Source organism: Thunnus thynnus, chromosome 17, assembly GCF_963924715.1.
Source record: "Thunnus thynnus chromosome 17, fThuThy2.1, whole genome shotgun sequence".
In the NCBI taxonomy this organism is placed as follows: Eukaryota; Metazoa; Chordata; class Actinopteri; order Scombriformes; family Scombridae; genus Thunnus; species Thunnus thynnus.
Window position 1 is genome coordinate 8,911,016 of NC_089533.1, and position 27,221 is coordinate 8,938,236.

Below are 27,221 nucleotides of genomic sequence, written 5' to 3' on the forward strand. Positions count from 1 at the left end.
GGAGTATAAAAGGGGGTTAGACTTGACAGAGAAAAACTGCATTGAAGCAGAGATTTCAAAACTGCAAGGATGATGAGAGTTGCAGTCCTGATTCTTGCGTTCAGCTGCTGGCTATGTGAAGCACAAGCTGACGAAAACAATGACAAGGTCTCTCTGTACCCAGGATCAACATGCTGTTCTGATACCTGCTCCCTCACTTCCATAAGTCAAACCCTGGGGGCAGTGGGAGAGAAAGTAGCAAACATGGCGGAAAAAATAACACACCTGGAGGAGAAGTTGCAAAACACTGAGAAAGAAGTCCTGGAGCTGCGGAGCCTGATTGGAGGTAAAATATGGCAAATGTTTTTAATGGATTATAACAAGGAGATATAATTCTTCCCTGATCTTTTTATCAGATCTAACCTCTGATGTGTTTGTGGTAATTTGATGGTCTCAGGTGCACCTCAAGTGGCCTTTTCAGCAGCTCTCAGGGATTCTGGCTCTGGAAACACTGGGCCTATCTCTGCTAATACCCCACTGCAGTATAAGAGGGTCTTCTCCAACATTGGCAAGAGCTACAATCCTTCAACAGGTAGTGTGCCAGACAGAGAAAGACATAGAAGGAGAGAGAGAGAGACAGACGTATAAGGACTCATTAAATGTAAACCATTCTCCTTTTTTTGACAGGCATTTTCACAGCGACGGTCAAAGGAATGTACTTCTTTCGATTCTCAATGTTCAACAACCTCGATAGTGTTTCCAACTCCGTTGTGAGCCTCATGAAGAACGGTGTGAGGCTGACATCTGTCTGGGACACATCTGGGACTGACAGCAACGACATGGGCAGCAATGCTGTGGTCATCCCCCTGGAGGTGGGAGACAACGTATATGTGGAGCTCCAGGCAAACAGGATCATCTATGATGATAGCATGAATTACAACACCTTCAGTGGTTTTCTGCTCTTCACCATGTGATTCAAACAACATGATTTCAGGTCTGCCTGGCTCCTAATGCTCTTACGATAAAATAAATACATCTCATATTATTCATACTGCCAAATGGGAAGAGGGTTTGTTGCACTATAAAAAATATTCACACACAAGCCAAACTAATTATATAATGTTCGTGCAATTAGTCAAACAAACTGTGAATTAGGAAATGAAAATACAATTTTTGAAACATTTTATGAATATCTGGGTATTAATAGACAATGATTTGGTGTACTTGTACTTGGTCTGCAACAATGTTTAGGTAGGTGGTACGTGTCAAAGTAACATCCACATCAATGCCAGAACCCAAGGTTTCCCAGCAGAACATTGCCCAGAGCATCACACTACCCTTGCCTCCAGTTATCCTGTGCCGCCACCCAGTCAACAGCGTGTGCCACCCAGCCAGGTATAATATTATTTTGCACCATTACTTCAAAAGATAAAAAAACATCTGGATAGGTGGAAAGCAATTAACCTCATGCTTTGGGGCAAGATAAATACTATTAAGATGGTGGTTGCCTCGCAATTTAACTATATCTCAATGATGTTTCCAACTGATTATACCAGATAAGATATTGAAACAATATAATCAAATAATTACTTATAGAATGGGAAAAGGCTGAGGATTAACTTTAAAAAAATATGTGTGCCCCTAGGGAAAGGGGAGGATTTGCATTTCCAAATATAGAACTATACAATTTAGCAATTGAAATGGCCAAGTTGGCTAGACACTAGGCAGAAAGTTCCTCAAGCTCCGGTCTGTTTGAGGGTTCTGCACAGTATCTTAGCTGTTCCTAGGACTGCGCTCTTCTGGACAGAGACCTCAGATGTTGTACCTGGAATCTGCTGGAGCCACTCTCCCAGTTTGTCAGTCACAGCCCCCGGTGCTCCGATTACCACTGGCACCACTGTTGCCTTTACTCCCCTCATCTTTTCTAGCTCCTCTTTCAGCCCTTGGTATTTTTCAAACTTCTCGTGTTCTTTCTTCCTGATGTTGCTGTCGCTCAGGATTGCTATGTCTATCAACACTGCCTTCTTCTGTTGTTTGTCAATCAACACGATGTCCAGTTGGTTAGCCATCACCAGTTTGTCAGTCTGGATCTTGGCTTGGTCATTCTCAACCAGCTTAGGAGGTGTCTTCCATTGTGACCTCGGGACCTCCAGCCCATACTCGGTGCAGATGTTCCTGTACACTATGCCAGCCACTTGGTTATGGTGTTCCATGTATGCTGTTCCTGCCTGCATCTTACACCCTGCTATTATGTGCTGAACTGTCTCAGAGCATCTTTGCACAGCCTGCACCTGGGGTCCTGTCTGGTATGGTGGCCTCTATTGATCTTATACTAAGTGCCTGTTCTTGTGCTGCCATGATTAGTGCTTCTGTGCTGTCTTTCAATCCAGCCTTTTCCAGTCACTGGTTTGTCCCTCCATGACGATTCAATCCCTGCATCCGGTTGGATGAGTCTGGGGGAAGTAAAGAGCAGCGCTTGTCCCTGTTCATGATTTTATCTTTATTTGTTAATAAATGAGCATTCAATAGTATTGCCCTTCAGATTAGTGTGGTTATATAATCACTGGCTAGATAATATCAGATGTATAATTAAAATTACAGTGTCAGCAACTTAAGAGAACCAACTTACCAGCATTATCATACTCTTTGACACATTTTCTCTTTCACAAAATGTCCATTAACAAGCGTCAATGAAAGTTAAAAATTAAGTTGCAGTTGGAGATAAAGAAACTGGGGAAGGATATGAATACAGTGGATACCGGTTAGTGATCACGTCTGTCCGGATCAAATATCACTATAATATCATAACCTTTTTTCTTTATTTCTCATGCAGAATACCATCTAATTGACATTTGGAGATTTATTACTCTACATGAATATAGACTTACTGAATTTTATTGACTGTTTCAAAATACAGTACAGCTGTTTCAAACACATTGTGAGCATTTTTGAAGCCGCAGGTTCTGACTTTTGCCAATGACATGTTCCTTCTTTTCCCCGGCGGCAGAACAGGTGATGAGAGCGGTGAATTTTGCTTACTATAAAGGAGTTAATACTGTATACATTTAAACACAGCAGAAGGACATGGTTTGGCCTTTATTTAGTTTTCTTTTTGTCTTCACAGCTTGAACAAAATGAGTGAGTGAATAAATAAATAACTTCAAAATAACGCTGGCACACTTTCATTTCTTAAATTATAAACGCTAGACTTTTAAATAAAAGGGTCTAGTCCAATACAGGAGTAAACACGAATAAAATGGGGATTTACTTAAGTATTTTTGTAAAAGTCCCTCACGGTTCTTCTATTTTATGTTTCCTGAACACAGACAAGTGATGCGAGTGTGAAAAGACACTTGATGGAGCCGTCTTTTGAGTCTGTTTCTGTCTGTCTGACATTCTTTGACATGCAGCTATGTTAAGGCATGGCAAGGCGGGGCATGTTTATTTGTATAGCACATTTCAACAACAAGGAAATTCAAAGTGCATTACATAGAGCATAAAAGGCATTAAAACAGAAAATAAAAGCAACACAAGTAAAAAGACATATAAACACAATTAAAAAGTGTTAAATTTGGAAATAAAAAAGAAGCTTAAAGGGAATAAGACAGATAAAACAAGAGAATAAAAGTAGCAGTGCAGTTTAATACATTAACCCTCAATGTGGTTTAATGAAAGGCAGCGGCAAACAGAAAAGTCTTCAGCTGCGATTTAAAAGAACTGAGGGTCGAAGCAGATCTACAGTTTTCTGGGAGTTTGTTCCAGATATTTGGAGCATAAAAAACTGAAAGCTGCTTCACCATGTTTAGTTTTTACTCTGGGGGACAGAAAGCAGACCTGTCCCAGACCACCTGAGAGGTCTAGATGGTTCATAATGTAGCAGCAGATCAGAGATGTATTTAGTGCTTTATAAACCAACAGCAATATCTTAAAGTCAATTCTTTGACAGACAGGAAGCCAGTGTAAAGATCTGAGAACTGGAGTGATATGATCCACTTTCTTGGTCTTAGTGAGTTAAGCTTGACCGTTAGCCTGCCACAGAGCAGGCTAGTTCTGCTAAGTTACCATGGTTACTGAGCTGGGACTCATATAAGCTGCAGTGATGGAAAGGACCTCCCACTTAAATTAGCGAGGTTTATCGAAATAAGCCAGACTATCCTGTTAGCCAGCGTGATGAAACACTCCTCAGGTGACCTGAGGCTACAGTCAACACATTCTTCCTGCTCAGGTATTCAGCTTCCGAGAATAACTAGCTTTACTCGGTAGGTGATGGTCTGTTTTCATGTTGTGGAATTAAAAGAACTGGTTTTACATTCCAAACAACTCATGGCTAATTAACGAGTACGAACTGAGAGTACAGTGCAAGCTCAATCATCCATTGTTTGATCTCCTTTCACAAAAGGGAAAAACCTCAATTAGGGGAGCAAAAGCACTAATAACATCATGTCTGTGAATCCTGGTAATATTACCTGACAATATGTATCAAACTACATAAACTTTTTTCTCTTGATGTCAAAACGTATATAGATAGAGGTATTGATGTATTCTCTTAACTTTTTCTAATGTTCAGTAATTGCAGTTACCTCAACTATATCTTTGTAACTTGCTGATGATGTCACTGATTGTACATTACCACCAGATGTGGGGTGTGCACACACACATATATATATATATATATATATATATATATATAGGCTGTATCTGACACTTGAATTGAACTTTCCTTGAGAAAGACCAATATGTAAATGGTAAATGGGCTGCATTTATAGTCTTTCAGTCACTCAAGGTGCTTTACACTACATGCCACATTGACCCATTCGCACCCACATTCATACGCGTTCATCCACAGTCATCATTTTTGCCATATGAGTATTCACACTAGGAACACTATCAGTATCAATCAACATGAAAACAAGTACAACCAAAACATATAAGTAATTTAAAAAAACATTAGAAAAATGTGCTGAAATGAATCAGAAACTCAAACATTATTTAACACACATAGAAAGCATCATTATATAATATCAACACCTGTCTTCCCAATTTCAGCGACACTACACTGGCTGCAGATATGATACGTTTTGATTAACTTTAAAGTATGACAAGGTTTGTATCGTAAAACGTACTTATCTGTAGATTTTTTAGTTCCCTGTTAACCAGAGTGCAGTCATGGGGCAAAGCTAACAAATTGCAAAATGTCCTATTTTAACAAGTGTATTTAATCAAGTCTTTAAACTTGCTGTATGTAGTGTTTTATTATCTCAGACACATAAAGAACTTTGTAAACTTTGCCAGTAACATGCTGTATAAGTGTCATTAATCACCTTTTGGACTTGGGTAGGTTTTCCCAACTGAGATAGTGTTTTCTTTTTTAAATGGGCGTTTCCTGTAACCGGTGTTTCTTGTGTTGCACAGTGTCAGGTGGAGTATAAAAGGGGGTTAGACTTGAAAGAGGAAAACTACATCGAAGCAGAGATTTCAAAACTGCAAGGATGATGAGAGTTGCAGTCCTGATTCTTGCGTTCAGCTGCTGGCTATCTGAAGCACAAGCCGACAAAAACAATGACAGGGTCTCTCTGTACCCAGGATCAACCAGCTGCTCTGATACCTGCTCCCTCACTTCCATAAGTCAAACCCTGGGGGCAGTGGGAGAGAAAGTAGCAAACATGGTGGGAAAAATAACACACCTGGAGGAGAAGTTGCAAAACACTGGGAAAGAAGTCCTGGAGCTGCGGAGCCTGATTGAAGGTAAAATATGGCAAATGTTTTTAGTGGGTTATAACAAGGAGATATATTTCTTCCCTGATCTTTTTATCAGTTCTAACCTCTGATGTGTTTGTGGTAATTTGATGGTCTCAGGTGCACCTCAAGTGGCCTTTTCAGCAGCTCTCAGGGATTCTGGCTCTGGAAACACTGGGCCTATCTCTGCTAATACCCCACTGCAGTATAAGAAGGTCTTCTCCAACACTGGCAGTGGCTACAATCCTTCAACAGGTAGTGTGCCAGACAGAGAAAGACATAGAAGGAGAGAGAGAGAGACAGACATATAAGGACTCATTAAATGTAAACCATTCTCCTTTTTTTGACAGGCATTTTCACAGCGATGGTCAAAGGAATGTACTTCTTTCGATTCTCGATGTTCAACAACATCAATCCTCATGCCAACTCTGTTGTGAGCCTCATGAAGAATGGTGTGAGGCTGACATCTGTCTGGGACACATCTGGGACTGACAGCAACGACATGGGCAGCAATGCTGCGGTCATCCCCCTGGACGTGGGAGATAACGTATATGTGGAGCTCCAGGCACACAGGATCATCTATGATGATAGCATGAATTACAACACCTTCAGTGGTTTTCTGCTCTTCACCATGTGATTCAAACAACATGATTTCAGGTCTGCCTGGCTCCTAATGCTCTTACGATAAAATAAATACATCTCATATTATTCATACTGCCAAATGGGAAGAGGGTTTGTTGCACTATAAAAAATATTTACACACAAGCCAAACTAATTATGTAATGATCATACAATTAGTCAAACAAACTGTTTGAAATATTTTATGAATATCTGGGTATTAATAGACAATTGTGAAAAAATGTGATTTCATGTAGAAATGTTTCTTGTGAAGTTATACAAAAAGTAACTAAGTGTGGTTATGTGTACTGAGGGTAAAAAATGCACATAAAGAAGGTATAATTCAACATAGTCAATAGATAATAAATACAATAAAATCCACAAATACTGTTGCCTGTGAGTTCTTTTTATAACTGCATTTTCTGTGTTGCAAGAATAGTAGGCTTTACAGATATTAATCTACCCTTGAACAATGAAGAAAAACAACTATTATGTAAGCCAATGAGGCAATTTACTAAGATGGCTGGCACCTTTCATCTCTGCCTGGAACATTTACATAGTGTACACATCTAGACTGAAAATTACAAGAGGGGTTAAGTTTACTGTGGATCATGTCAGCTGTCCTGAGGTGGCATGCATGACATAGACCTTCTATGTCATGCATGCCAACGACAATCCTTGGATATTACGTAAAAAATGTTAAAATATGTGTTCACATGATGTGTAGACAGATTGTCTCATTTTTTTTTTTTACAATTGATAGAACAGCAATTTCAATATGATTGTGGTCTTTTGTCCCATCAATGCAATGGATGATGAGAAAATTAGATTAATGTTATTCATCTTCATCTTGTCTGACAAGTCAAACTTTTAGGTTTATTTTATTTTCACATTTTTTGACAAGCCAGTTATCAAGAAATTGGCAATATTGTCCACAGATTTGACAAGATACACGATAAGCCCATGGATGTATTATTGGCCTACACCAATCAGCCACAACATTAAAACCACCTGCCTAATATTGTGTAGGTTCCCCTCGTTCCGCCAATACAGATGACCTATCAAGGCATGGACTCCTCCAAAGTCTAAAGATGTCCTCTGGTATTTGGCACCAAGACATTAGCAGCAGATCATTTAAGACCTGTAAGTTGCAAGGTGGGGCCTCTGTTGATTGGACATGTTTTTCCAGCACATCCCACAGATGCTTGATTGGATTGAGATCTGGGGAATTTGGAAGCCAAGGCAACACCTTGAACTCTGTCATTTTCCTCAAACCATTCCTGAAAAATGTTTGCAGTGTAGCAGGGTGTATTATCCTGCTGAAAGAGGCCACTGCCATCAGGGAATACCGTTGCCATGAAGTGCTGCTCTTGGTCTGCAACAATGTTTAGGTAGGTGGTACGTGTCAAAGTAACATCCAAATCAATGCCAGGACCCAAGGTTTCCCAGCAGAACATTGCCCAGAGCATCACACTACCCTTGCCTGATTGCCTACTTCCCATAGTGCATCCTGGTGCCATCTCTTCCCCTGGTAACCCCACCCAAAACCAGAAACCACCTAACCAGTTATCCTGCGCCACCCAGTTGACAGCATGTGCCACCCAGCCAGGTATAATATTATTTTGCACCATTACTTCAAAAGATAAAAAACAATCTGGATAGGTGGAAAGCAATTAACCTCATGCTTTGGGGCAAGATAAATACTATTAAGATGGGGGTTGCCTCACAATTTAACTATATCTCAATGACGTTTCCAACCGATTATACCAGATAAGATGTTGAAACTTTATAATCAAAAAGTTAAAGATTACTTATAGAATGGGAAAAGGCTGAGGATTATAGAACTATACAATTTAGCAATTGAAGTGGCTAAGTTGGATAGACACCAGGCAGAACCACTGACTTTATATATATAGAGAGATATTTATATACAGTTAATGGACAGAACCAAGGGGCATTCCCGTATAGCGTGTAAGAATGTGAAAAACCTCCTTACATTGCCAGCAGTTACTATTCTGAATCAGACTCATTTTATATAGCTTGAGTGGGGTGAAATAATATTTGTACAATCTTATACTGAATAGATTTGCTTCCAACATCTCTTCTAACATCTCACTGTCAGTAGTTTTAATGTTGTGGCTGATAGGTGTAAGTCATATTATACATCTATGGATAAACCTTTTAAAATAAAGGCCTGATTCCATACAGGCATTGTGGTGAACAACCGCATTAATTGGGTCCTTTTAAGCTATCGCGCATGCGCACTTCAATTACAGTTGCACTCAGACTGCAGAGAGTTTTGCGTGCAGCAACACTTAAAACTACATTTTTAATGGAAGTTGAGCCACTGGATGCTTCAAAGCATCATGGTCAAAGTAAGTGATTATAAACTAGACTAACATCTCATCAGAGCTGCAGTCCTCAGTGCTAAACATGTCATTTCAAAGCGCTTTTATACTTTGTTGTAGTTAGCGTTAGCTGTTCCCATGTATGCGGACGGAATAGCTAGCATTAATGTTGACAATTAAGCCAAAAAGTCTTCAGTTGACACAAGGTTCAAAGCCATAATATACAATGTCTCTCTAAGATTTTTACAATGTACCTAGTTTTTATTTGTTCATGCCACTGACTGTGGTTCATACTGATAACAGAACCGTGAATGACTGTAATAAACGTCGTTGTCTGCAACAATAACAAACTAAGGTTTTCTAATTATTATGTTATCCATCACTAAACAATCTTTGCAACACAAAGCTGGCATTCCTCTGGAAGACATCATGAAGCACGTTTAATGTTTTGTCAAATCTTTGTTATATTTTATTTCATATATTTTGTTAATTGTATTTTTTTTCCTTTCCTCATGTTATAATTGTAGAAATGCTATATGTGTGCAGAGCAATGTCTGTATTTCCTCTGTTGTGCTTACTCCTTTAAAGTTGTTTTTAAAAATGTCCTAAAGTTGTAATACAAGTAAAACATTGCTATTTTACAGATCCACCAATCAATAGTTAAACCTGGGGGCCAGTTCGAAATACAGTGCTCGAATATCAGCAAGACTTTGTTTCACTGCCTTCTGTGTCCCAAATTCAAGCCAACTACTAGCAAGAAGATCCAGAGACACATGGATTGCCATATCAGCACTGCATTGCATGTTAAAGGTAAGTGGACTGTCTTAGCTGTAGAACTTACATATATTTATTGATTATTTAATATTGTAGTTAAGGTTGTAGTTACTGTTGTTCTGTGTCCTCTTGCAGATAACATCATCTGCAGATGCAATCAGCCATGCAGACTCACGGGTCATTATCATTGCCCCTACTGTGAAAAAACAATCATACGGAGGGAAGATATGGAAAGTCATGCGCTCGGATGTCAAAATAAACCTCCTCCATCACTCACATTGGAACCACTCTTATTGCCATCACTACTCTGCACTGCTGCTTCCCAGGAGATTTCAAGATGCCCTTCTTCAGCGACAACATCGGCAGCAGTACCCCCTTCTCCACCTGCAAAATCACCAGAACCCCCACATGCTACATCGGCAGTGCCCCTTTCTCCATCTGTGACATCAGTAGTTGCCCCTTCTCCATCTGTGACAACAGCAGTACCCCCTCCTCCAGCTACGACATCAGCACTACCCCCTTCTCCAGCTACGACACTGGCAGTACCCAACTCAGAGCCTCACCCAAGCCTGTTGAATCTGCTGGAGGAGCCTATGGAGTGTAATACATCAGTAGTAGAGCAAGACCATTGTTATACACTTCCACCCTCAGTTTCTCTCCACTCCCCTGTAGCTTCACCAGTATCCAGCGATATTCCCGCAGCTTCACAACCAGAGGCCTCGAGCACAGATGCCCGTTCACCCGAGGGCTCAGTCAAGGATGCTGCATCGTATCCTGACACAATGACGCTGCCGTCTTACGGTATCAGAAGTTTAAGATTAGTGCGGTGCCCTCACTGCTCGCTTCGTCTTTACAAGAAAAACCTGGGTGCCCACATAAAGAGGAAGCATGGAGGGCTAAAGGATATTACTGCTGCTTCACATCTTAAAAACGTGTGTGTTGATGAAACACGTGGAATATTTGCTGTCCAAAGAGTTGCTCATGGGTTCTCTGTGCCGATACATGTACAGCGCAAAACATGGGGAAAACATCATCAGATAAAATGTGGGTTGGAGGAATGTCACAAGTACCAGTTGCTTGCAAAGCAGAGTGGGCTAATTTACAGCCTGTGTGAGCACATTCGATCGCTGGATTACTGCACCAAGATTGCTTGCGAGGAGTTTCTTAATCCAGAGGTTCTTGAGGAATTGGTGTCTCTGCATATTGTCGAAGAATCTATGATGGCAATGTGCAAATTGAGGCAAAAAGGAGCAGAGAAAGACCATGTGCCTTTTTCTGTGTTGGTGGATTTGGGAGGTTCCACACATCAACTTTGTCTCTCTGTTCATGAGCCCAAAATACGCAGTTTCTCCTCCTTTGGGAGAGTTATAGTCACTTATAACTTGAAAAAACAAACCTGGCATTGCCCCTGTACCAACCCTCGTAAATCATGTCCACACAAGAGCATCGGTAAGTGGCACGTGTTTCAAACTAGGAAAGACCTCCTGCCCGCTTCAACGCAAGAGACATTTCAGTCTCACAGTAATCCTGCTACCACAGAGCTGGAGAGAAGTGTGAGATACACTTATGAAGAGAAGAAAATACCTGCAACTCTTCCTGGAGATGCCACTGCACCAAGAGCACTGACAGATTATCCTGCATGTTTGATTCCTACTGAAGAAACATGCAAGCTCTGTCAAGGCCATCCCAGATTAGAAGATGGATTTCTCATCACAGACAAAGCTACAATAGTCAGCATGAATGGTGTAAATCACAGTAAGTAAAATACATCATGGACTGACCACGTACTGCTGATTCGATGTCCTGATTTTATTCTTCTACTCACTGCAGACACCTCGACTTACAATAAAAGATGCCCTAAATGCCACATGGACTACCGGTACCAGGAATGGCGAGATGGTCTTCACAACTTTAATGATCATGTCATCTTGACTCTAGAGCTTTGCCTCTATATGCGATACAACCTACAGGTGTGTATATAGCAATGTGTATTTATCACACTGCACTTTTATATCTTTCTGTACTTGCATACATGTAAGAAAGAAAAATCTATATAATCCCTTTGTTTTTCTTTACAGAATCATGTGTCGGTGTCCAGACTGATCAGCTGTTTGGAGAGTTTTCGGGGCCAAAAGTTTCCCGCGATCAACATCATTTTTCAAGCCTATTGTCACTTCGAGGCTTTGAACAACACAGAGTACAGTTACTCCTGCGTAAACTGTGGCTTTTCCCCCGCTGTTGTCATGATGGACATCCACAGAAACAGAGTCTCCAAACTGGAGGGTAAGTTATTAGCAATTGAGAATAAGAAATTAAAATATTTATTTATTTATTAATTATTATTTATTTTTGTAATTTAAATTGAAAATGGTTTCTGTATTTATCCGATGTGTCTGTGAATGTAGTGAGTGAATTGGAAACACCTCCTGAAGACTTTGATGGACAACACAACATAGAGGACTTCTGGGACTCTGTACATCTGGAAATGATCAGTCAAGGCTTTTTTCCCAGTAAGTAAAGAGTTAAATCCTACTGTATGTTGCTATGTCTGTTTATTCTGCTAAACCACTAGTTGAACTTCAAAGATGACCAGATCGATCATTCTTAATTCAACAGTTAATTGTGATTGAAATCATGTTGTAGTGTCAGTGGCCTTTAGAGCACACGAAGGAGACAATGTCAAAAACATATTTTCTGTTCATAGCTGCAGAAGATTGAATGTTATTTGCCCAAACTTTCATACTGTATAAAGTAACTGTTTGCATTGATTCATCTTTTTTACAAACACAAACTCTTTATAAAAACAGATGCATGGAGTGCTGGTGCTCTTCAGTTTGGGGATCCTGCTAATTTAGAGTTATTAAAAAGATCTGAGGCCCACAAGAAGGTAAAAAATTTAAAAAGCCTTTAATACTTCATGGCTACTTAGTCATAGTTAAAAACATACCTACTTGTTTTAGCCATTAAGGACTTCGTCAGGGCAAGTACTCTAGAGTGCCCCAGGTATTTTCACTAACTCTAAACTCAAACTCTTATATCATTAATTTATAGTCTGGTTACAATTAGTCAACTCCAGTGTGCATAGATACATATTTTCCTTTCGTAGTGATAAAAATAACATACTCATATAAGCCACTGAGGTGCGAACGGGTAAACTTGTTTCAGACGTGTGCTCTGAGCCAAACAATAAACCAGTGTCCAATGCACTGTATGTCTTTGGATTAGGTGATCTGTTTATTCCAAGTTCAGCATACACACGATCACCTTAACATAAGTAGATAACAGCGTTGTCCATATTTACTCACGTTGATGTTTCCGTTGAACAAACACAGATTCAAATTTCGGCCAAGCCGACACGATGCCACACTGACACGGTCAAAACGGTTTGCTTCCCCATCTGCACACTTGATTCTCATCACCTTTGCTATATGCACTTACTGCATTGATGCTCCACACTGTGTCCAATGTGAGAACTGCATGTGTATACATATAATCACATTGTGGTTTAGGTAAGGATAATATAAGACAAACAAAAAAATAACATTGTGGCTCTAACACTTTTTTCAATTTTCCATCGGAAATGCACTTATGACTTTGTTCTTACTTTTTTTTTAGACTCTTCAACAAATCCGTTTTTGGTTCGTCCATCTTATGAACTCTGGGCTCCTTGGATTGGGAAGGAAACCCGCAAATCCGATAGTGTCCTCAACACCGAATTCAAAAAGATGCCCACATCTGAGACTGAGGGAGAACTGAGTAGTGTAACTGCAGACCGTCTTTGTGAGGATTTGCTCAAACAAAATGTAGGTTATTAATAAAAATAAGCCTTATTTATTTGGCCTAAGCTTCCTTTTTTATGTAAAGCCAGAAAAACCACAAAAAATGTTGTTGTTCTTTTTGTGTAGTTTTTTATAATCCAAATCCATGTGTTGATTTGCCTTTTTTAATCAGGGAATGATCAAACTGATCTCACAGGTAGAAGGTGAACATGCTCACCCTCTCTCTGTTCATGCCTTGTGTCTTTCAAGAGATGTTACAATAAATGCATTGCTAAGAATGATAATTTTAACTTGAATTCTTGGTGAACACTTCTGTTTCATGTCTCCCAGGAAGCAACTCTTCGAAGTCTGTGCAAAAGTTCCAGTGTTGACTCTAGTGGATCTCGTGCAGATCTCATCTTCCGGCTGAGGGAGAAAGTGAAGAATCAACAGACTTATGTCAAAGTGCATCAATCTATCTGGGGTACCTCTGGTAAGTATGAATTAAATGTAACTGTGAAAAACATAAGTCTGAAAAGAAAAGAGACAATAAATTTCCTCTTTTTTCCCCCCTTTACAGGTGGATGGTGTGTAGTTTCTTGCCCCCATGGCATCGTTTACAGTCTGAAATTCAACTTGCAGACAGAAAGTCCAAGAGATTTTGCTGACCTTCTCCTGTCATGGAAACATTTCCCAAATGTCTGCCTGTATGACTCAGCACATGGTTTAGCAACACACACAAACTCACGAGTTCCTGACAACCCCCCTTTTCATCCACATGAAGGAAAACCAGCTGCTCCGACATCAAAGAACTTGGCTAAAGCAGTTCATCGGAAACTGAAGGTGCCCCTGCCATGGCTCAGAGAAAAACTTGAGCATTCAGAAGAAAATGCACATCCGGTAACTGGATCAAGCCACCATTACGCACTTCACGACAGACTTCACCAGGGTAACACAAAAGACCCACATGATGTGTTGCGAAGGGTTAATCTGGTCCCAGAACTCCAGGACTGTGTAAACAGTAAGCTGGTGAAGCGGCTGTTTACTTACATGAGAAAAAATAATTATTTCCTGAACAGCGTGGCACCTTCCACACACATGTTCATAATGAGAAACATGATCGAACACAGGAACGCGTGTTGTAACTCACAGCTTCTGGAAACGCAGTTAAAACGAATTCAGCAACTCCAACCCTTGGACCCCACTCCCATGTCCGACACGGGTCAGACCGCCACGGATGACTCTCATTGCTAATCACATAGAACAACTTAATTCTCTGAAAGGATGAGGCAAGCTGATTCGTTTGTACTGAAGATATGAATCACACATACACAAATATTTTTTTTGAAAACGCTAATTTTCTAAAACAGCTGGTTACTGTTATACTCAAACAGGAGTAAATAGTGCGTTTGTTGGAATATTTTCAGTTGTGGATTTGATGTGCTAGAGAGTATTATTGTACTAATAAACTACCGACCGTACAGTCTATCAGGCTTAGGTTACACAGACAATACTTGTGAGGAGAAATTTATTGTTGGTTTTGGTCATTATGTGTGATTTGCAGGCAAGAAAAATATAGAATATTTTCTTTTTTTCCTGCTATGGTTTGAGTTTGATATTCCACTAAAACTTGTTTTTAGTTTGTGTCAGTATTACAACTTGAAGCGTCTGTACACTGATGGTTTGAGTGTATCTTTTGATACTGGTAGAGATCTCCTACAGTTTGGACAGCCAGTAATTTTTTGCACATTTTGTTGTCATCTGAATATTTCGTGAGATACACTGTTGAAACGAAAAAAAACAATAGCTTTGTCGTTTTCTTAAGATTTGTTTTACTGAGAATATTTTTCAAAAAACATCACGTCCTTTTACCCAACAACAGCTTAAAAAACATGCTCTTCATCAAACAGCATAATTTAAGGCATGTGTGCTTTTTAAAACAGATATCTGTTTATTCATATTTTGCGAGGTGGCAGGTTTGGAAAGACAAAGGTAAAATAATTCACACATGAGCCAAAGTAAGAATGCGTTTTTTTTGGTTTTAGCTGGAACAACTGCTCACTAAAACAAGAAATGAAAATGCAGTTTGTTAAAGACAATGTATAACCACATCTTTGTCCCATGAAGAAATATCAACCTTTATCTATATACTCTGTAACAATATTCATCTGTAGTTTTTGTACAATAATACACGTAGAAATATATCCAGCCACAGTACAGAATGTCCAGCTTTGTCCCTTTTTTTGAATTAAAATAAGAATCTACAACAAACTGTTCAAGACTCAAGAACATTATATTTATACTTGTGTCTCTGTCATATGCAGTAAGCATGCATTGATGAAATGAATCTACTGTTGAACAACGAGTTTGGCTGAGCAGGATGTCTCTCCGTGGTCATTGGTGGCTCTGCAGGTGTAAACGTTGCTGTCCTCTGGGCCGACTTTGACTAGGACCAGGGTACAGCAGCCATCTTCCTCATATTCTATCTGAACTGTGGATGACTCCTCCACAGGCGCCTCCCCGCACAGCCACACTACCCCTGGGTCAGGATATCCTGCCAAGATAGATGGGAGGGGGGAGGACAGGGGCAAGAAGCAAAAGTCTTCATGAACTAATTGCAAGCCAAGATCCAAGTCCTACAGGCCTGAATGCTGACCGTCACATGACTGAATGAATATATTGTATCTGAACATATTTATTTCAAAGCAATAGGTCTGATAGTGACTGTTTATTTTTACTGTTTCATGATTTTACTTGGTCAAAACCTCAGATTTGAATATTTAACCATCAAGTCAAGTCCAAATCAGGTCCCTAGTCCTCATTTTTGTGACTTGCGGTAAGTCTTGAGCTTCTGAATGAAGGAAGATAACAAGTCTGTGTGTACCTGTGACATGACATGAGAGACGAGCACTGGATCCCTGAGCTACTGTCTGGTCCTCCAAGGTCTGGGTGAAATGGGGTGGCTCTTGCATCTTGCGCTCCAAAGACTCCAGGGCATGCTCTGCCTCCGGACTCAGAGGTGATGCTGGGCCAGAGAGGAGGAGGAAAGAGGAAGTAGATGGAAAAACGGGTAAAACCCCAGGAGCACAGATATAGCCCGGTTAGACAAGGAAAACGAATGGCTCTGATGAGAAAATAATAAAAGAACGTGTCTCACCGTCTCCAGGGCTGGTAGGAGATACAGAGCTTTCACCTTTAGACAGCAGAGCCATTCTCTTCAGGGCTAGCATGGCCTTGCCTGCTTTCTATGACGCAAATATTACGAAAAAAAGTCAGAAAAGAAAAACAACATTTCAAACTCAAAGAAAAAAATAAAAGTAATGTCCTGAAATGTGTTACCTTCCACTTCTGCCGGGCTAGAAACCTCTTCATCTTCTCCTTGGACAGACACTTGGTGGCGGCATGATCTCCAGACTCAAATGCAGCCATCCAAGGGTGGGCGAGTGCCTCTTTACAGGACATCCTCCGCCTGGGAAACACACAGAGCTTAAGGTTAAGGTCAAGATGGGGTCTGGGATGCTGTGCAATAGCTGTATGATTATGACATCACCTGGTGTCCTTGTTAAGCAGGGAGCTAATGAAATTTTTGGCCTCGTCTGTGATCTCTTCAAAGCTCTCATCATCGAACTCCCACTGGGCAGCTGTGACCAAGGCCAGGGTCTCTGCATCGCTGTTACCCTGGAATGGAGACTCGCCACTCAGTCTGACAACCACAGAAAAAGAGCAGTGTTATTATATTGACTGTATCAGTCTATATCCACTAGGTGGTACTAAAAGGCTAAAATTCTCAAACCACAGGCAGTCAATCCATCATGACCATCAGTACCAGCACAGTCTATTATGTTCTGCTCAGTTTCTCAAAGTGTTTTTCTGGAGTTGCAATTTACTAAGTCCCTCAAGACTTATAGGTAAAGGACTGGGTCAGTTTGATAGACGTGGGTTCAACTGACTCAATCCTAGTTTGATGTGACTACTGTAAATTTAAGTTTTGCAGTCATTGTGTCAGAAAATCAGCTCTCACCTATTCAAATGTCAAGAATATGCTGCATTTGCATGACACAAAATATGTTTAAAGGAACATCATGACATTTTGGGAAATACACTTTTTCGCTTCCTTCTCAAAATTTAGATGAGAAATTCAATACCACTCTCTTGTCTGTACAACAAATATAAACCTATTACCAGTAGCCGTTAGCTTAGCATATTACAAAGACTAGCAACAGGATGAAGGCTGCTTCTGTCCAAAGGTAACAAAGCATAATGCAGGCATGTGAGTGGATTGATCTTTTCATCTAACTCGCAAGAAGACAAATAAGTGTATTTCCCAAAATGTTGAACTATTCCTTTAATGTAGAAAAGGCTATAGGATTAAAAATACGACTCACAATATATAGCAGATGACCCCAATGCTCCACATATCAGTGGCCAAACCCACAGGCTCAAAGCTGATCACTTCAGGTGCCACAAACTCTGGAGTCCCATGCATCACCTTCAGAGGTGCGTCACCATCTGTTAAACATAAAAGGCATAATTTGGTGCTGAAACACACACCAGAATAACAAGTAAACATTTGAGGGTTTTATTTCACATACCGAGCCTGCTGGCTAATCCAAAGTCAATGATCTTTATTGAGGTGCCAGTGGTGTCAACACACACAATGTTTTCAGGTTTGAGGTCCAGATGGACAATGTTTTGCTGATGCATGTAGGCAATCCCCTCCAGGATCTGCTGCATGTAGCGCACACTGGCAGGCTCTGTGTGCTCAAAGTTATCATCCACAATACGTTCAAAGAGCTCCCCGCCTGCTATACTGCAGACAGACAAACCACAGGGGCAGCAAACTGTTATTAAATCTCTTTGTGTTGAAACATTGCAGGTGCTATAAGAATTCATCCACTTTGGGCTTTCATGACGATACTCACAACTCCATCACCATGACCATCTCAGGCTTGTGATCATATGCCGCCAGACACTGAACCAGTTTGGGGTGGTGAAGGTAGTTCATCAACTCTATCTCTTTACGAGCAGCCTCCCTCTCCTTGGCACGTCGGCCTTTGTAGAACTTCCCAGCATACACATGTCCGGTCACTTTGTGGGTTAGTTTATACACCAGTCCGAACTTTCCCCTGATGAAGAGACGTGTTTAGTCTTTTTTATTTCGAAACCTCAAGAAATAAAATGTGAATGTTGTGTCATCATAGATCTTTAAAAAGTGAGGTATTGTAATGAAGTAAGCCCATCACAATGATTTTTTCTTGAGTTATAAAGGCTGGCAATCAAACCCCGGAAAACAATCTTCAGATCTGTGATTTTAGTATGACTGCAACCACTGTTGTACAACTGTTGTTAATACGGTGAGAACCATGTCTCTACATGCATGCATTTTAATCCTCCCTCCTTTGCACTTGGCAGGACTTCCATCCCTTCCAGACAACCCATGCTAATAAAAGGAAAGACTGACGCTGAAATGTTCATCCTATTTTCTGTGGAAAGGCACTTATCAATTCTCAACAAACCTGTTTGGAAAATGGGTTTTGTCCAGGCAGATACTTACATTCCCAGTTTCTCCTGCAAATTGTAGTGATCTGTGACTTTGTGAGATGAATCAACAGTGACACAGGTATATTCTTGAGGACCCTCCTCTTCTTGTGGTTTGTGTGAATCTACACACACAGACACAATAGCTGTAATAGTAGCCTCATTATATTTGCCCTATTTTCATATATGAATAACCCATATCACCTTACCTTTCTGCTCCATCTTAACCACTGCTGATACTGGGCCTGGCTCACTTACTCCCACTGTGTTGTAGGCCCTCACCCTGAAACAATATTCCCCTTGAGGCTGCAGCCCGGAGCACACTTTGTATGAAGTGCTCTTGCACTGGGCAGTGAGTTCACTCCAGTCCCCAGTGTCCGCACGTCCTTGGCTCTTTAACTCAACCACATAACCCAGGACAGCGCTGCCACCGTCGTAGCAGGGGCCCGACCAGGACAGTACAAGGCTGCTGGCAGTGATGAGGGAGATCACAGGGCAGGAGGCAGGAGGCTGCGGCTTCTCTGGTGGGACGATGATGAATACACCGCTCAAAAAACTGCAATATTACTTGATATGGTCTTGACACTAAGGAGTGTGTGTTGCCTTACCTATGACAGAAAGGGTCAGTGTGTGTTGTGCTGAGCTTTTACGGTCCTTCACTACAACAGTGTAGCGACCTGTGTGCTGTGGTTTAGCCTCCGCTATAACAAGTGTGCTGCTCTGATCAGTATTTTCTGCCCACAGCTCTGGACCATCCACTATCTGCAGATAAAAAGTAAGGAAAAGAGAGAGGAGGAGATAAATACTGACAGACAATGGAGACAAATAAAGTTGGGTGGTCAGAAAGTGGATATTTTGTATACTAGCCTTTAAATTACAGCACCTGATCTTTGTTTCTGATCCAACAGGACACTACAGGTGGGCTGCCGGTGAAACAGCAAGTCAGACGGGCAGTTTGTCCCACCTTCACCTCAAGGTGCTGAGGGGGGTTTTCAAAATGTAATGCTGGACCTGCAAAGACAAAACAAAGTGAGTGTTTTGATTTCGGTCTGCTGACTCAATGTAGTATCATCGGCTCTGCTGAAAACATCAACTAAATGCCTGTGACGTCACACTGCAAGGAAGCTATGCAGTGTAGTGTGACAGTGTCAGATAAAGACAGAGACACAGAGAAAATGTCTACTAGTGTAATGGGATTACGTGATCCGCGGCATGGGATGTGTGCTGTGCGGTAAGACTGGAAGTGCGTTGCTTCCCCTAAGACCCTTATTGTTATAGCCTACAGCACACCAAGTGTCTCAAGTGGAAACCAATGCAAAACACAGATAACCTTCCCCCAATACAAGTACAACCAGTCCTTGTGTAATGAAGCGTGTTAAACAATGTTAAGCTGGATATTTTCACCTGATCTTTGAAGACGCCTCTTTATCCTGGTTCCATAATAAGTTTCACAACTATTTACAAATGTCCTTAAAGGAAGGAAGTATGTGTTTGCCTCTTGGCTGAACACACATTTGAAGTCATTGTACTGTATCTTACAGTTATATTAAATTATCATGTGTTTACATTAGACTAGAAAATTCCATATATGAGCTGAAGTCAATGTCACACTGTCAGTATTCAAATACTTTGGCATCATGATGGTGAATTTGCCTGGAGACAATCTGATAACCCCATTAGGTTTAAATGGCTTAAGTATCTACATTCTCCTTTATTTACCGGCAGCCTGATGTTTAATTATTACATCTCCTTCTCTTGCCCTCTCTTATATTTCATGTAAATCATTAAGTATTATCCGTACTGTATCAATATGACGTGTCCTTTGCAGTAATAACAACCATTCAGACCTAATTATGTGAGCTTTTATGCTTTCATTATTGCAGCATACACCCCAAGGTAAAGTTTCCCAGTGTATGGAGGCACAATAGCTTGGAGTTCGACAACATAACAACAAGAACAAAGGCTGAAAAAGTGCATGTGTAGCTCAAGGGCACACCACAAACACACAAACACACACAAAGCAACAGACTCTGATCAGTGAACATGGATAATAGAAAGAGCAGCAGACAATACGGCACTGAACAAGGAGAAAGAGAAGTAAGAGTGAATAGATGGTGGAACGACAGGTGCATTGCTTGGTCATTTGGAGGAATTAAAAAATGAGTGTGTGCTTCTTACCTTTCCCCGAGTTGGCTCTCTTCTTTGGGATGACTTCTGCAGAGAGAGATCAAGTGCAGGTAGGTTTTAACGGGGGAGGATAGAGGTGTGGCCCTGTTCTGTCTATGGCTATCAGTTAACAGACTCAGCAAGTTTTACTGTGCACTGTGCACTGTCCACTTCCCTAAATGGTGCTCACTTGGGACTTAAAGCCTTTAGTGGGTGTATCAAAGAGCTATATTGTTGTAGAAGTCCTGCATAATCCTACTTGTATACACCAATCACACAAGGACAGGAAATGATGCGTTTCCTTTTTTATTTAAAAATATAACATGGATATCCGGAAGAGGTTAAAACAATGGTGAAGAGGCCAATATATCTTCCTGGGGTATCAAAACATGCAAGACTTTTTGTGATGTCACAGCAATACATACATACATTGACTTGAATTCCTAAAATGCCCACAAATGATTAAATCTTGATAATCTGATTACCTCTTGGAGATGTGACCGGACTCTGCATGTCAGAGTCTGTAGGTGAGGTACAAGTGGATCCTCCTCTGAGCTTTTGTGGCTCAACTTTGTGAGACTTTCCATTTTCCATAACGCTCTTGGATGCAGAAGTGGGGATCTTTGACACGCGATTGTGCACACCACAGATGGTTTCAAAGTCTGGATTGGTTGTCAATAAAAGAGAGGAAAGAGACAACAGACCTCAGGACATCAGAAATGAAACTCTTGCTTGTTTGCTATTAACTGCAAATGGGAATTTATGAGAATTAGACAGTTTCTTATGTCCATTAAGGAACAGTCACCAATGTGTCTCAATGTCCACCTCACCTCTGACGAACACAGCGGCGCAGCAGGATGTCTTCCCTGCGCTGTTTTCTGCCAAGCAGGTGTAGGCACCTGCATCTTCCGGCAAGCATTCCCTCACCACGAAATTCACCTCCCTGCCATTGAAGGAAGGAATCCCAAAACGAGCCACTTCACCTGCCCATTGGAGCAAACAAACAAACTAGAAACACTCTCATTCATTGGCATAATGTGCAAGAGCAATGAAGAGAATGAATGTGAGGAAGGAAGTCCTGAAAATGAGACCACATATAGGATCTGTGGATCAATCATTACTAATGCATGTTTCACGGCCAAGTATTGTTTAAATTCTGACCAACACCCCCGTTTCTCAAAATACCAAATATGAAAGGCTGAGTGAAGCATAATGTGTAGACGATTATGTTTCCATTTGATGAAATGGTGCAACCCTAAAAGATAGCATCGTTTCAAGGTTCATTTAGTCGCTGTGTTGGAACAAGCACAAACAGAAACGGTACACTTGATGTTACAAAACAGAGTAGATTTTCCCCCCAAGATTTACAGCTTAAGGTCAAATTTAGGGTTCAAGAGTTTACAAGAGGTCAGATGGATCTCACAAACTGCTTCTCATAAACCAAATGTAAGTTCTTGCTACTGTTATTTATTCTTTAAAAAAAAAAAAAAAAAAAGTGGCTGGAATCCAGAAATCTTAGAGTACGTTGTCCCATCTCACCATTGTGCAACCACGATACTTTGATAGGCTGACTTCCTGTCAGAACCCCACGTAGCGTGATGTCACCTCCTTCGTCCACACAGCAGTCCTCCAGGGGCTCTATGAAGACGGGTATATCCGGACGTTTACGAGAGGAAAGAAACCCTGAAAATGGAGAAGAAGAGTTAGACACAGAAAGAAAATGCAACATAAGCAGGAGGATTCATAATGAGTGTTATGAGTGATCCTTCCCTGATTGTATAGAGCAAACACAAAACTTCACTTAACTGCATCCCTACTTTTCAAAACATGACAGAACTTAACCTGATATAAATTTTCACAACTTTACTATCTATAAAAATCAATTAAGTCTAGTGAAACCCTAGTTTTTACAAAAACGATCAAGAGTATAATGTTCCATTCTGTCATCTACCATAACATTTCACACTACAAAAGCTATTATTTGCTCTTCCTTTTGTCTTTAATTTAGGTAACCACTGCCCAGAAAACCACTGACATCTATTCTCTCAAACATAGTTCACACAGACGGGCCTGTTTCATTTTTATTTTTATTTTTTTTAAGCCTTTTAGGAGCAGGTCTTGTATTGATACAGTATTCTACTCTCACTGGACCCAGAGTCGAGTTCTTGTTCGGATATTAGTCGTACAGGGGTGGGTATTCAACGAAACTTCACTCCCTCTGATTCTGTAACGTTTTATAAACAAGAACTTATCATCAGCAGCGCATGAGAGTAAGCAATAGTCATTACAGAGGCTTGGTCAGGTGTAGGAAATGTTGTGTAAAAGTGATCCTATCTGTTTGTTTGATGTAATGTTAAGTCATATACAGTATACTAGTTATGGTTTAACGAAACAGGTGTTTTACCATTAACCTTTAGCCGAGGATTATACTGCTGAATTACTCACCGTAGCAGACGCTGACTGCTTGTTTTATCATGCATCATACTTTGAATTGCACTTCTGCACTCAGAAACACTGAGGGGTGGATTCTCACACTTCTTTCACATCATGATTATTTAACCTTTTTTTTTTTTTTTTTACAAGACTTTTTTTTAGAAGCTTTTATATGCATGTCAACTATGTCAGTAACTTAGTTCAACTTAAGTGTTGCAGGATTATTTAAAAACCGTTTACCGCTGTTGAAAATGAAACTTTCATAAACACCATTGGAAACCTCAGACATGTTCTGTGGCCGAGGTGACATATCTGCCAGTTTCTGAAATGCTGACAAGTAAAGCATACAGTAGAAGGTGTACATCTGATAGAGAGATGTTTGTGTGATAATGAATGCTAGATGACAACTTACTCTGAAATAGTTCACTTAAGCAGATAAACATAGACATATAGACAACAACATCATATCTAACTAACCAAAACTTTAAAACTGGCTGTGTTATGTCTTCAGATCAGCCTTTGAGGTTTCACGACAAAAGTCACATGCCCAAAGTGAAAAAGATGTCAAAGGTCATGTATTCAAATAGGAATCTAAATTCAAATACTGAAGCTTTGAGAGCATTAGAAAAATGATATTCAGTGTGGGCTGATATGAAAGTGAAAGAACAAAAATGCAATAAAAATAATCAGATAAGTGTAACTCAGGAGAAACAGCTGATATTAACTTTGATAGCAACAAATATGGAGTTATCTCTAGAAAATAATCTCTTTTTAACACCAGGAGGAAATTAAAGCAAATTTGTTGCAGTGCACCAACTGCTATCAGGGAGCATTACCAAGCTCAGACTTGTCTATTCAAGTACTGACATTAATAACATGGTAAATACTACCAGTTGAACGCTTTCCAACACAAACACACAACCTTGAATTATTAATCTCTGCTTCTCTCATGCCGCCCTTACCTGTGTCAGTACCTTTTTCTGTGGTCCTAGTGTCAATAGTTCCTGGCCCATTCCCTGGTGCAGCCGATGCATGAGGAGACTTGATGTGTATCCTGAAGGTTGACACATAACGCTGTTTGCTGCCATCACCACTCATGTCTTTTGAAGAACAACCCCAGTCTCTTAACGGAAATAATAAAAAAAACCAACAAATAATTTACACTGTCATTTCCCAAGCTGATTATCACACTTCCTCTCTTTGTCACTTCTGTGTGGGCCTCTGCTGCTTTCTCTGTCTCTGTCTTCTGTTAAACCAACACTGTGTCTGTTTCTCACTCTCTGCTAAGCCAGTGCAGCTCTGACCTCCCTACTAACACTTCTCTGCACATGTTCAAGCCCTTTTTCTCTCACCCTCCCCTAATCTAACTCCACCTACATCACAAATCTTTTTGTTTTCACTTTGGCCATTTCAGGCAGGGTAGACATCTCCTTATCTCTCCAAAATCACTCCAATGCAAGATCCCCCACCCACTACTCACACCCCCTGTCTTTATTATCATGGCTAATAGACACATACTACATATAAACAAGGAAAGGCAGGAAGAGGAAGAGTGGGAGGAAGGAGGGGAGACTTATCTACCCACCCAGCCAAAGGTCGTATTGTCTGCTGTTTGTTGAATGCGCTGCAGTTTATCGATTTCCATGTTTGCCTGCTCACTTATCAATGCTGCAACTGAACTTTGTGATACCAGTGACGCTGGCATTGCAGAGGGTCATTTCACGCCTGTGGGCTGTAGAGCTGTGATTGGGAACAACAGGCTCATAAATCCTATGTAGCTTTAAGTGTGAGTGCCTGCCCCGGTACAGTATATCCCAGCACACATGGCAAGGTGTCTGTTCCCGGGGTAATAGCGTCACTTCAATAGACCCACCTGCTGCGATGGTAACCAGAAGATCTCTCAAGAGGGGCCTGCTGTTGTTCTCGTTATGAACATATGTCGTTGTTGAGAGAGTCAACCTAACAGAGCAGCACTAAGACATCACACAACCTGCATCATTTATTATAAGATGCGATCATGAGGGAACAAATGTGTCACAATTATCAAACTTAACATGTCTGAATCAGTTTTGATGAGGGGAGAAAACATTATTAGAAGTGTTTTATGTCAGTGGAGATAACAGAAGCCCACCGTGGTGATTAAAACATCTCTTTCCACTCCACTCCCATCCTAGCCTCCCAAATTCCACATCAGTGATCACAAAGAAAAGCACTGTGTGAGGGGCTTGTTTTAGTTTCTGTGAGGAGAGAATTCCCAAATCAAACATTTACCAAAGGGCTGCACACACAGATACACCATTGTAAAGACCTTTTCATAGTGTAGATATATATGAGTTTCAATATTTTTTTGGGAATCATTGCTGCCAAAATAACAGAAGTTGTGAAACATATTTCAGTTTGCTGTGAAAAGAGATAAGAAATAAACCACTGCAATTCACTAGAACTTCAATGTGAAAATGAAAAGTTGCCAAAAACAATACTCAACACATTAAAAAGACACAGACATCTTCCATGCCTTGTTTGCAATTACTGTCTGTAGCCACAAGCCCCATCTAGCAAAGGCAGGATTGGCAGATGAATCCACAAGATAATCTGTCAAACCATCATGGTGTCTCCCATCACGTGTGTCCAAATACCCTGCTGTAGCACACATTGTCAGACACAGTGTGAGTGACCGTGCACACGGCAGTCATCCAATGAAGGGCTTCAATCTGATTGTAACTGTGTTCATGGGCCCCCTAGTTAAAGCTACAAATCGTTATGATGCTGGAAGAACTCAGTGTGTCACAGTACAAAATAAAATCAGGGACAGTTATATATATATGTATTGCACACCATGACAGACATTTTATCTAATAAGGTTTGACTCAAAGCTGAAAATAAGACGTGACAGCTTCCTGGGAAAAAGAAAACACACGCTGAGAAAGTTGGCAGAAATACTGAGGCTGCTGAGCTGCTCATTAAGAGGAAACAGAGTGATAACACTGCATTTCTCCCACAGAGCTGTGGCCTGTAGGAGCATAATTAATGTAATTTAGGCACTGGGGCCACTTACTGCACACAATAGGGCCTGGATCAGGGAGGAGACATGCTGACTGACCCATTATTTCTACGATGTTGCCCCCTATATGTGTTGTAGCTTTTACCAGCAGCTGGTATGCATGCAGGTAGTTTGATTTGCTCTCTGTCCTTGAATGACTGTGGTGATTTTAGTCCCGGTCTTTCTAGATCTATCCCCCGTGACTCTTCAGTCTGAACATGAGGGGATAGATGTGGACTAGAGATAGTCATAACAGAGTGAAGGTCTGCTGATAAGAATCTTTGTGTATCTTAAAAGTGAAACTGATGCAATGTGAGTGAATTCGAAACTAATAATAATGTTACAAAAGACTAATTTTCTCATGAAAGACAGAATGAAAAATATGACATCAGACTATGATGGGAAAAATACCCTGGCACAGTTATGTACCGCATGCATGACTAAATACAATATGGGAAGCAAGATGGTGCAAACTTGTCAGCATGTTTCTTGACATATGTTTGAGGACGTTGTTGCAGCCGTTAAGCTTATTTAAAAGATGTTTAACTGCAGACAGTTGTAGAATTAAATAATGTGGAAAAGGTATTGAATGAATGAAAGTTAATGCATCAAACAATACATGAGCAATAACAGAAATTGTATAAAAATAAGGAAGTATTAAACTAAGAGACACAGTGTCATGAAAACTGGTAGCAACAAGTAGCAAGTAACAGGAAAGTCATGAATGCGTTGTTATCTTCTGATGGTTTGACAAAGCTATTCTTTATCCATCTCATAATTGTATGTGTTCATAACACCATATCCTTGACTACTGATGGTGAACAAAGGGCA

General features: G+C 40.5%; 4 protein-coding genes across 5 annotated transcripts; 3 read left to right on the forward strand and 1 right to left on the reverse strand.

Annotated features, from left to right (window-relative positions):
- The first annotated feature begins 54 nt into the window (after nt 1–54).
- Nucleotides 55–3,148, forward strand: LOC137201289 (complement C1q-like protein 2). Its single transcript, XM_067616255.1, has 3 exons — nt 55–325; nt 437–571; nt 667–3,148. The coding sequence occupies exons 1-3, from the start codon at nt 70–72 to the stop codon at nt 951–953; spliced, it is 678 nt and encodes a 225-aa protein (XP_067472356.1). The 5' UTR covers nt 55–69; the 3' UTR covers nt 954–3,148.
- A 2,288-nt stretch (nt 3,149–5,436) lies between these two features.
- Nucleotides 5,437–6,709, forward strand: LOC137201467 (complement C1q-like protein 2). The gene is made up of 3 exons (XM_067616551.1): nt 5,437–5,724; nt 5,836–5,970; nt 6,066–6,709. Exons 1-3 carry the CDS (start codon nt 5,469–5,471, stop codon nt 6,350–6,352), a joined length of 678 nt encoding a protein of 225 aa, XP_067472652.1. The 5' UTR covers nt 5,437–5,468; the 3' UTR covers nt 6,353–6,709.
- Nucleotides 6,710–8,592: 1,883 nt separating this feature from the next.
- On the forward strand, nt 8,593–15,484 carry LOC137201028 (uncharacterized). Its single transcript, XM_067615845.1, has 9 exons — nt 8,593–8,708; nt 9,326–9,491; nt 9,591–11,210; nt 11,286–11,425; nt 11,534–11,738; nt 11,861–11,965; nt 13,071–13,258; nt 13,565–13,706; nt 13,794–15,484. The coding sequence occupies exons 1-9, from the start codon at nt 8,685–8,687 to the stop codon at nt 14,465–14,467; spliced, it is 3,264 nt and encodes a 1,087-aa protein (XP_067471946.1). The 5' UTR covers nt 8,593–8,684; the 3' UTR covers nt 14,468–15,484.
- Nucleotides 14,655–24,674, reverse strand: mylk5 (myosin, light chain kinase 5). Of its 2 annotated transcripts, none has more exons than XM_067615848.1 (17): nt 24,325–24,674; nt 22,457–22,600; nt 21,748–21,900; nt 21,403–21,579; nt 20,930–20,965; nt 19,635–19,762; nt 19,360–19,513; nt 18,961–19,272; nt 18,768–18,876; nt 18,136–18,339; nt 17,806–18,023; nt 17,599–17,722; nt 16,764–16,916; nt 16,553–16,682; nt 16,371–16,458; nt 16,098–16,238; nt 14,655–15,767 (listed from the first exon to the last, which is right to left on the reverse strand). In XM_067615848.1, exons 1-17 carry the CDS (start codon nt 24,446–24,448, stop codon nt 15,562–15,564), a joined length of 2,601 nt encoding a protein of 866 aa, XP_067471949.1. In that variant the 5' UTR covers nt 24,449–24,674; the 3' UTR covers nt 14,655–15,561. The 2 variants fall into 2 exon arrangements, with proteins under 2 accessions (XP_067471949.1, XP_067471948.1); XM_067615847.1 differs by having other exon boundaries at nt 24,313–24,674.
- Between the last annotated feature and the right edge of the window lie 2,547 nt (nt 24,675–27,221).